Raw genomic sequence first — 10,871 nt, 5'->3', positions numbered from 1 at the left:
AACTACCCACCGCTGTTAAAAGGAAATCTTGAATAGATTTTATGAATAAATTGAAGAAAACCAAGATTAGTTGTAATTCATTTAGTATTTTAACTATTTTGTGTTATTTATTTAGCTTGTGTGGTGCGTATGAGATTGGATCACCCACGTTCTAATCCTTATAATTAATCCCCCCACATAATATGTCTGATGCCTAACACCTATGTGTGAACACGTGTGTTTTTGTGTCTGCATACGTGTATAGTATTGCCTCTGGGTCAGCCGGGAAATGTGCAAAGATTTAAGGGCACTTTAAAAAGACCAAATTGGGGATATTTTACTTAATGGAAATTAATTAAGTAAATACCCACGAATTATTTACTCATTCCTGAATGAAAAAGGGGTTTAAAAGGCTTTTAATATTAATAGTGTGAAGATGGCACATAAAGGGATACAACCTATGGTTGCAACTTACAAGCCTCCAATTTAGTTATTTTGTCTTTATTTACATTGTTGAATTATTGTATTTAAAGTATGTATGTATACTTATCATCCACTTTAATAGAAACATATTGTATAGTACACATTATTAGTACACTTTCATTCACTCATTCAAGAAATTATCCATTCGGCCAATCATGTAGCAGCAGTACATTGCATAAAATCTTGCACATAGAAGTCAAGGGCTTCTCACGTTAAACACCAGACCAAGGAAAAATGTGACCTCAAGGAAAAAGACTAGGAGAATAGAGTTTTTTGAATAGGTAGAGATGAGTATTATCAGTATAGCATTTAAATAAATAAAGAATAATTGTGATGGACAATAAGAATTGGGGTGGCTACATTTCCTCTCTGTGTACATGGAGTTTTTAATGTCCTCCTAGTGCTTTGGGGGTTTCCTCCCTCTGAACCAAAGACATGTGTTATAGTTTCACTGTTATGGGTTCCTCTCAAGGTCACAGTCACCTCAGGTTTGCTCATTGGGGATATACTGTAACAAACACATTTAAATATGTCAAAAATTAATCTTGAACTTTTGTATTATGTTCATCTTTGTATATTACATTGTTTGTTTTATGTTTATGTTCTGTAAAGCTGCTTTGAGACCATGTCCATTGTAAAAAGTGATATACAAATAAAATTGAATTCAATGGTATCTTTAAATTGCCCAGTGTGTGAATGGGTCTGAGCAATGAGTTTGCACCCGTCATAGGCTCCTTGTGACCCTGTTTAGAATAAGTGGTACCGTAAATAAAAGGACAGAAATATTTGAAGGTTGCACTTGATTTTGTGTTTCTTCATCAAGGAAAATGTATTGATCTAAAAAGATCACGATAATCATTCCAAACGCAACTCAGCGCTTCTGCCACTGTGTAGTGATACTAATGATCAGTCTGAATATCCAACCAAGGAATATGCTTGAGGAACAATAACATCAACCAAGACTTGGAACATTCCACTGGTTTACTTTGACCGGTGTGATTTACTTTGACCTACTGTGATATAAAATTTATGGCGAGTTTACAGAGGAACTTTTATAGATGTGCTCACAGTTTAATGGTTCACTGTTCACAATGGTGAGATAGATCAACCTACCAGATATTTTCTTACAGGAATTAATGGAAAGAATAAAGAAAAATGTGCAGTCATCTGGATGAACTAGTCTTTTTTCCCCCCCTTTACAGTTTCCTCATACCTGAGTGAGTCTGAGACTAGAGATCATCAGACCTTCCAGCAAGACAATGAAAGCAAGTAAGGTCAAACAATGATTTTTTTTGGGATTGGTCCTGGAATGTTCTTTAGTGTCCCCAGATTTAAAGACACTGAAAACCTATGGGGAAATTCATAGAAATCTGCGGTGGCATGGAAACCAAGCAACAATAACAAATTAGAAACTTCGAGAAGACCAGTTATATAATCAACCTACCAGAGATTTCCTTATAGGAATTCAAGAAAAGAATGCAGAAAAATGTGCAGTCATCTGGAAATACTACCCCCCCCCCCAGTTTCCTCATACCATTGCATCCAATTGTTATTATTCAATAATACCTTGCTCAACAGGAAACAACTGCATATATAGTAAACACCTTTTTGTTTGACTCTCATCACAAGGAAGAGACTTTCTATAAATCACAGTAAGAATGTATCTAAAAGTGAAACAAAAAGTGTCATTTAATGTTAGAATATAATAATGATTTAGGATTCAATAATTATTGCCTGTTACAGGCCTGCTGTTCTATTTTCACTGTAAAATGCTGAAATATACAAAAACTAAATAAATGTAAATATTACCACCATCCAAATCATGTTTAACTAGAACAGGATGTCCACAAGCGATGCATCCCTGCTTATGCAACGTTGGTTACGCCACAGAAACTCTATGTACATTCTAATTGTTGTGCAATTGTGTTGTGTTCTAATCCGGGTATATAGACAGATTTTGTTTTAGCCAAATGCAAACAGCTTTACTTATTGTATCTTTAATTCTTGTAATATCAAGTCACCATACTTTAAAAAGGAAACAGACCATTTTGACTGGACATTAACTTTTAAATACAAAACTGATTTGAAAGGACTTTTCTTGAACAGTCTATTTTCTTGTTTATTCATGATTACAAATCGCCAACAAACAAAAATCTTATAGAAGTTTGCTGACTAAAATAAAATGCCTGATGGGCTTCAAGTTCACAAGTGAAGGGAAAAGTTAGACGTTCTGTTAAAAAGGACATGAGGAAAAACTATTTTTTAATGAACAATATTAAATTTTATTATTAAAAATACATCAGGTTTGTAGGACAGCCAAGTTCCTCTTCCTTAATGATGATCTGTAAAAAGATTAAGTATAAATATAGCATTATAAGTCACGCCAATAGGACACAAAGTGACAAAAATAGTAATTGATGTCAAAAGCAAATTGAATTAATTAAAATAAATACCCGTTTGTAACCTCTTAAACTCCTTTAAATATGACTCCAATGTTTGTGGAAACAAAACCCATTTTTTTACAGTCTGATTGTTACATACAGTAGATTCAGGACATCATGAAAGAATAAATGTACATTTTAACAAGGCTAAAAAAGATGGGCTAACGTTATTACAAACCTGCTGGCTGTTGAAGTTCTTGAAGAAATCCCCCAAGTTCATGAAGTTTGTGTAATTTCTGTTGAAGTAGTACACACTTTCCACAGTCTGAGTGAGGGGAAAAAGGAGGAAAAACTTATTTAACAATGAACTAAAACTGAAGCTGAAAACAAGAAATTGGTTTCTGACTTTGGGGCAATCAGACTTTGAATTCTATTCTTGTGAATATTATTTCATGTCAGACACTGTTGCACTCCAGCATTCCCTGAGAATGTAAGGATTTACAAATTGAAGCTTTTACTAAAGATCTTATATTCTATATTTATATGACCTATTTATCAGCAGAGTGACCTATTCTCAATCTAGCCATGTCAAAATTATTCACTTGTATTCAGTAATATGTGGGCATTTTCTCTCAATTCAATTTGTGTGTATAGCGCTTTTAATAATTTACATTGTCTCAAAGCAGCTTTACATATATGTATAGAAACAGTAGAAAAAGAAAAATTGAATGTTTAAAATGAAGTTGCTCTATCTATATCTATATCTATCTATATATATATATATATATATATATATATATATGTGCGTGTGTGTGTGTGTGTGTATACACACACACACACAGATCATAATCATAATGAGAACACCATCTGCATGGTTATGAAGTGTCAGTCTTGTTGTGCAAGTATTTGCTGTTGCAGGAAATAGAAAGCTTGATTGGGTGTCAGGCCTCTTTGAAATACCAGGCTATTTAGGAGAAAAATAATTATTTTTAGTGAAGCTTGTGATAATCTAGCCTCATGTAACCAGAGCTTCAGACCAAAAGCAAGAGATCTGAACTCCATAGAAGCTTGTCATGGTCAAGAACCTCCCAAGATGGTATTCGACTATTTTGTAAAGTGCCGAAAAATGTAGTTATGACCCAATAAAAACAAACCGGTGTGCAAGAATATATGGGTTATTTAAGAGAGCCATACAAATTAGCGAGTCTATACCATGGACTTCACACCATTCAGAAAATCCCAAATTACCTCCTGATCCTCAAAAGTGCTCACTGTCACAATTGTAAACATGACAACTTTTTTCTCCCCGGAGTAAAGGAGTGTGTCACAATGGCTTTGTTACCAGGCGAACTGATACAAAAACCCAACACACGCATCTCCTAATAAAAAAATAGCTATGTATCTATTCAAATCATTGATCATATTGATTGTAGGTGTAGGTACGGTGGTTTCCACCAAGCATAACTCTAATCAGATGCAGACCAAATTCAAAATATTCAATGGAAATTCAGGCACAGCCGGTAAAAAAAAAGCCTGACTGATGAACAGTGGAGTAGAACGGGTTGCTAGGCCCTGATTCAAGAGACAACTAGATAAGGAAATCAAATATCTGTTTGTAACCTCTTAAACTCCTTTAAATATGACTCCCATGTTTGTGGAAGCAAAACCCATTTTTTACAGTCTGATTGTCACATACAGTTGATTCAGGACATCATGAAAGAATAAATGTACATTTTAACAAGGCTAAAAAAGACAGGCTAACGTTATTACAAACCTGCTGGCTGTTGAAGTTCTTGAAGAAATCCCCCAAGTTCTTCATGAAGTTTGTGTAATTTCTCTTGAAGTAGTACATACTTTCCACAGTCTGAGTGAGGGGGAAAAAGGAGGAAAAAACTTATTTAACAATTAACTAAAACTGAAAACAAGAAATTGGTTTCTGACTTTGGGGCAATCAGACTTTGAATTCTGTTCTTATGAATATTATTTCATGTCAGACACTGTTGCGCTCCAGCATTCCCTGAGAATGTAAGGATTTACAAATTGAAGCTTTTACTAAAAGACCTTATATTCTTTATTTATCAGCAGAGTGACCTATTCTCAATCTAGCCAAGTCAAAAATATTCACTTGTATTAAAAAAAAAAAAGCCAGACTGATGAACAGTGGTGTAGAACGGGTTGCTAGGCCCTGATTCAAGAGACAAAGAGATAAGGAAATCAAATGCAAAATGAACTGTCTAGAATATTACATCACACACTCATACCAGCACTGGGTCTCTTTGATGTGAGGTCTGTGTGAGTGGCAACGTTCTGAACACCTTCTGTTGCCTCTGAGCCTGGTGGAGCTTCAGCACAGCAGGGCTGGTTCTGCAGCTCTGAGGGAGGAACAGCACATGATCTAACATTCAGCATATTTATCAAGCCATACAAAAGGGCCTCATTTGTCAATCTTTCAATAAAGTTTAATAAATGAAAAGATAAATAAATATTTTTTCTGCTGGATTTACAAAAGCATTTTGAAATGCTGATTCTGTATTTGTGTGCTTCTAAGTGTGTTCCTGTCACAGCTTATTTGTTTGAGTAAAGGCAGAAATGGAAGTTAATTTCACTAAATTTTGGGCCAATAAAATATTTAAAACTACTACTTCTACTAAGAAACAAGGGTTAAATCATCTGTCAGCTGGAAATCTGTGCACAGTTTACTTTATCCATCATAATTCAATGAAAACAGAAAATAGTCTTAATTTATGACTAAGTTTTCGCTTTCTTTATATTTTATACTCTTTAATATAGTGATAATGGAATGACATGCAAAAACAATGGATTTTGACAAATTTTTTTAATAACTTCAACTTCTAATAATAATCTTCTAATAATTGTACTTCTACTCCCTGACTATCACTGAACTACCAAGGAGATATTTTGGACAGAAAGTACAAATCACAATTTGCTCTGGATAAGGGCATCTGCTAAATGCAAGAACAATAATCTATATAAACTTGACTCAAGTTTGATCCATATATGATCCATATAGAAAAGTGCAGTTATCTAGACCTTGCACAGGATTTGAAGTTGATCAAGTGGTCGCTTAGATAAGTTAGCCTTACACATACGTTTACACTAAGGAGGAGGATTATAATAGAAAGATCTTTTTAATTTACATGAATAATACAAATGCTAGTATGAGGTATGTGTGAATAAATCCATTTGTATCCAGCTTGAGGCACAGTGTAATTAATCATACCAGTTTTCTTCCTTTTGGCTGATGGCAAGACATCACTGCTTGCATGCTTGTGGGAAAAACCTGGAAGCAGCGAAGTCCTTGTTTTTATACCTTTAAAGGAGATAGAAAGACAGTAAATAAACCTACAGAATGCAGTACATACAGCGGGGAGAAATCTTGCATCGGTTCAACGTGGCTGAATTGAGTAACATTAACAATTAATTTTCTGTACATTCAAAATGATTCAAATCAAACAATTAAAAGTTCACACCTCAGCTGAGAACTGAATGCATGACACAGACACATTGGGACGGAGTCATACAACCATGTATGTTCCCATCAGTGCCAACATCCTCGTGAGATTCCACAGTAAAAATGATTTAAAGTTCATTCTATTAAAATTATTCTAATTAGTTGAAAACTTAAAACCTAAGCAATGAAAATCACTGAATATTTTTATATAAAACAATACGTAATATTTCTCTCTCAAACCTGACCGACTTGATGTTCTTTTTTTTTTTAGTTAAACAGGTCAAAAGGACAAAAAGATTGCAGTTAAGCACCTGATAAACCAGTTGTTTTGTTGTTCGTCTGAGCATGACTAGTTTCTTCCGAGGAAACAGCACTCCCAGGTGGCCTAAAACCAAACCTCCCTCGACCAGGGGGTTGCAACCCAGAGGGTTTAGGCAAGGTCTCACACACATTTCCAGCCTTTTTATCTGCAAACACAAAATAACAGGACAAATTTTACTACAGGACTTTGATTTTAACAGGACTAACTTTTTGCTGTAATATAATCAGTTCATCATTTTCACAGATGTGGTTTAATTTGAAAAATTCAACAGCTGCATAAATGCGAGCTGCATATTACAATATCTGATAGTGTATAATCTTTTCTAATACAATTTCTAAAAAAGTTTGTGTGGGGTGTTTTTACAGGTCTCCAAAGGAGTGTTTTGTGTAGGTATTTTATTGTCATTAATATTGCATGCATCTGTTTATTGTCAGGTTTTTATTGTCATTCCATTGTATATATTTGTACACAAGGGAACACAATGCTCAATGCTCCACACTAATACGTTTTCGTTTGAAAACGTATATTTTTCTCTCCGTTTTGGTCTTTCGTCCACACTGAGACGACGTTTGAAGTCAAAGAAAACGTAGCTGTTGGAAGACGCTCTCCAAAGCGGAAAAAATTGAAAACGCCGTCTTCGCGTCTTAAGCCCTATTTGGACGGGACTAATTTTACAGGGGGTCGTTCGAGAAATTTCAGTTTCACAGACGTACTTTGTGATTTTAATCCCGTCCGAAACTGCCGTGTCTGTCTTTTTCTCACACGACCTGTGTAAAAATTCCAGAGCAAATTACCAACTGTTTTTCAGCAAAATCAGTGCTCCTCTGAGAAATCTAATCCCGTCTGAATGCGAATGTCTGTGATTGCCGAAAATGTTTTTTCCAAAAACGCGTTTTCTTGTCCGTCTTGGTCAACGTGAACTACCGCATTAACCCTAGCGCACTGGTATTCAAGTTTCTGCACACCAATAATGGATGTAAATGTGTTTGCTACCCTGCAAAGAAATAAAAAAATGAAATAAACAAGAAGAGCCAAATCACGTAAATTGTTAAGACTGGCTACTGTAATATCAGTTTCGGGTAAGAGTACTTTCATTTCTATAGTCAATTACATAACGTGAAAATTATAACTTAAGTGTTTAGAAATGTTATACACGTTATAATATTAAAAATAATTAAAAACACAAATGAGTCATGTGATGCAGTCGAAAACAAATAAACGCCTAGCGGAAATGACAGGTCGAAGCTTTACTCATGCGCAGTAGGGAGATGTAAGCATTTTCATACATTTCAGTGTGGATGAGCAACTTTTAGAACATGTTTGAAAACGATAATGTGGATGCGGAGCGTTTTTAGACGTAAACTCCATTTTCAAATATATCCGGATTAGTGTGGACATGGCCTCTGAACAATAACAAAACATCTTAAAAGTACTAGAACAACCACCAAGCAATTACAGACTGTTATAATGAATAATAATAATAATAATAATAATAATAATAATAATAATGACAACCTGACCTGCAGTCAGAGTACATGAAGTGGTGGAGAAAGCTGCAGATGAAGACTGGAGAGGGAAAAAAAGCAAGTTAGCTAAAACCAGCTTCCTTTAGTGTAACAACAAACCAGTGTCATCTCATCCCTATATTCAGTAAGTCAGCTGCAGCAGAGATGCATGCATTTTTAAACATTTTGCACTTACTGGTCATGTTCACGGATGTGACTTCTTGCACATTAGAAGTGTACAGTTAGAGTTTTATTTACATCCAGATTATTGGAACATCATTAAAAGCCGACATGATAAATGCCCCGTTTCTCTGAATATCATTTCAGGGTCTTCTATATTTTGTCCTATGGTTTTGCCATCATTTGAATACAACCAGAATTGTGGAAAGCTACCACAGTGCTGTGTGTTATCTGTAGGCTTGCGTGTCACGGTTTATTATTAGAGTACTAAATGACAGGCTGTAAGCAGAAAATACCAGAAATGTTCAGAACTAAAGGTACAGCAATAAAAGCAGAGAACACATCTGAAAGCCACTGATCTTTTCTTTCTTAAAAGTGTTACTTTCCTAATGCTATGTTCATGCAGAGTGATTTTATCCCTGCATGGCACCAGTGATTGTACAACGAAGTCGCCAGTAGGTGTTCTTACTACTGGTTGCCATGGTAATCATTTTCTATCAGCTAGTTGCAACTAGCGTTCCATTTTATTTGCTACTAAAGTGAAACATTCTGGAGGCAGATTTGGTGTTTGTGTATAATAATGTATGAATACATATAAATCATATGATCCGGTTGCTTTTTTTTGGCTGAGAGTCTGTGAACGTAGCATAACTGTGGCACTGTGGCATTTTTGGTTGGCGGGGCATATTTCTGTAATACTGTAAAGACAGACACACACACTGTAGTTACTGTAAAGATAAAACCTGTTTCCTACCTTGAGAGTAGAAGCTGTAGAAATGTTCTTTGCAGAAGCAAGATTTTTCCCTTTATTGAGCTGGACTGTCCTCTTCATGCTGTGCAGAGCAGATGAAGATGTCTCTGGCTGATTTAAAGCTTGGACTTTTCCTGCAATCTTTGATTTAACAACCGCTGATGTTACCTGTAAGGTGTGAGGCCTTGGAGGGAGCTGTGTCTTGCGAATATTGGATTTAAAAGAGGGTTGGGGAATTTTTCTTCTGACTGCAAGTTTCGATAGAGGTTTGTTCACACATGCTGCTTCAGAGGTAGTGGAATTAGACGTGCCATTTGCTGCAACTTTCTGGATCTGACTACAGGTGTCAGACTTGACAGACAACTGATTCGACTTTGATACATCCGGTCCTTCATGCTCGCTAACGCCAGCCATGTCATCGGTCAACTGGGTGTTAATAATGTTGATCACAGAGAGCTGTTTTTGTATATTTGTGGGCCTTGCAGAGCCCAGTCTTTCAAAGCCTCTTCCGAGGACTATAGGCGTTGATGCGACTAACGGACATGGTTTCAAATCCAGCATCTCATCCAGGGAAAATGTACTACTTTGGCTGCTGTCCAAGTTGAGGTAACCTTCACCATCAGAAGTTCCATTCCTTCTCCTAAACATGTCCTGTTGCTCTTCTTTACCATCAGTAAACACTAGAGCTTCATCAGAACAAACGGTCACATCAACTCTCACTTGTGCAGTATTACTGACTGGAGCCGATGGTCCAGATACAGGGGTGTCTTTTGCAGTCGCGCAACATTTAGTTTTGGACTGTGTTGGTAATTCTGTGTTAGAGCTTTTGATCATATTCATAGTGGCATTTGTCAAATCAGGAACAGGCTCTGGAGGTGAAGTTAAGTCAGTCAAGTCAACAGTTGCATTGGTCTCCTCTGTAGCCTTTGTAAAAGTGCTTTGCGTTTCACAGTCCTTACTACATACACGTTCTTCATTGTTCTGCTCTTGTTTAGCTCCGTTTAACTGAGTAATCTCTACAGTTCCATTGAGTTTCTGATTAGCGGTCTGCTCTGTTTTAGACTTGGAGAGGCCACAAACATCAACTGTTGAATTTAAACGTTTTTCATTTAAATAATTTTCTTCCACACTTGCATCATCATTAGAAATAGTACAACTAAGCCCAGAAGTCTTTTCTTGAAGTTCTACTGACTTTTCAAATGTAACATTGCTTGACCCTGTTGATTCATTTGGAACAGGTTTGGTCAAATTCAATCCAGAAAATCTCTCTTTACGGTCTTTAGCCAGATCAAAAGTACTATTCTTTGATTTTTCTGTACAACCTGTGACCTCTACGGAATGACAGCTGACATCAGGTACATCTCCCTTTGGATTGGTTTCGGTTACATTGTTAATGCCTTCACAGACTTCCTGTGCAGATGTAATTGACATGCTGAAATCTACTGAATGATCATTCTCTACTGGCATACTAAGCCAGCTGTCGTATGCAGCATTTGCTTGATTTCCTGAAATAACATCATCTTGAGCATTTGTAACTGTTTTTAACTGTTCCTGATCACGCAAATTTTTGAATGCTACTGGTCCATCTGACATGAAAGAAGGATCAATAGTCTCATCAAAAATTCCTGACATGTAGGGAAAGGTCTCATCGGCAATATTCCAAACTGAGGAATGGGACCGCAGGTCTGATAATAAGTCTGACGCATTTCTCCGGAGGATGGATATCCTTAGCCCAGTGCTGCAAGCCTGCTCCTGGTGAATGTTCTCCATAATAACCTAAACTTACTAAATAGAGAAA

At 36.2% G+C, this 10,871-nt stretch overlaps 1 protein-coding gene across 1 annotated transcript in view; it reads right to left on the bottom strand.

The window, feature by feature from the left end:
* Positions 1-2,720: 2,720 nt before the first annotated feature.
* The window catches only part of si:ch211-126c2.4, a 19,585-nt gene continuing 11,434 nt past the window's right edge, over positions 2,721-10,871 (bottom strand). The window contains exons 2-9 of the mRNA XM_027135099.2: positions 9,077-10,858; positions 8,158-8,203; positions 6,627-6,782; positions 6,085-6,174; positions 5,105-5,215; positions 4,618-4,707; positions 3,082-3,168; positions 2,721-2,804 (exon numbers count right to left, since the gene is read on the bottom strand). Of these exons, the coding sequence (XP_026990900.2) occupies positions 2,794-2,804; positions 3,082-3,168; positions 4,618-4,707; positions 5,105-5,215; positions 6,085-6,174; positions 6,627-6,782; positions 8,158-8,203; positions 9,077-10,843 (2,358 nt within the window). The 5' untranslated portion in view covers positions 10,844-10,858 and the 3' untranslated portion in view covers positions 2,721-2,793. The remainder of the gene's footprint in view (positions 2,805-3,081; positions 3,169-4,617; positions 4,708-5,104; positions 5,216-6,084; positions 6,175-6,626; positions 6,783-8,157; positions 8,204-9,076; positions 10,859-10,871) is intronic.

Source organism: Tachysurus fulvidraco, chromosome 17 (assembly GCF_022655615.1).
Source record: "Tachysurus fulvidraco isolate hzauxx_2018 chromosome 17, HZAU_PFXX_2.0, whole genome shotgun sequence".
NCBI classification, from domain to species: Eukaryota; Metazoa; Chordata; class Actinopteri; order Siluriformes; family Bagridae; genus Tachysurus; species Tachysurus fulvidraco.
This window is presented reverse-complemented; position numbering and strand designations above follow the sequence as displayed.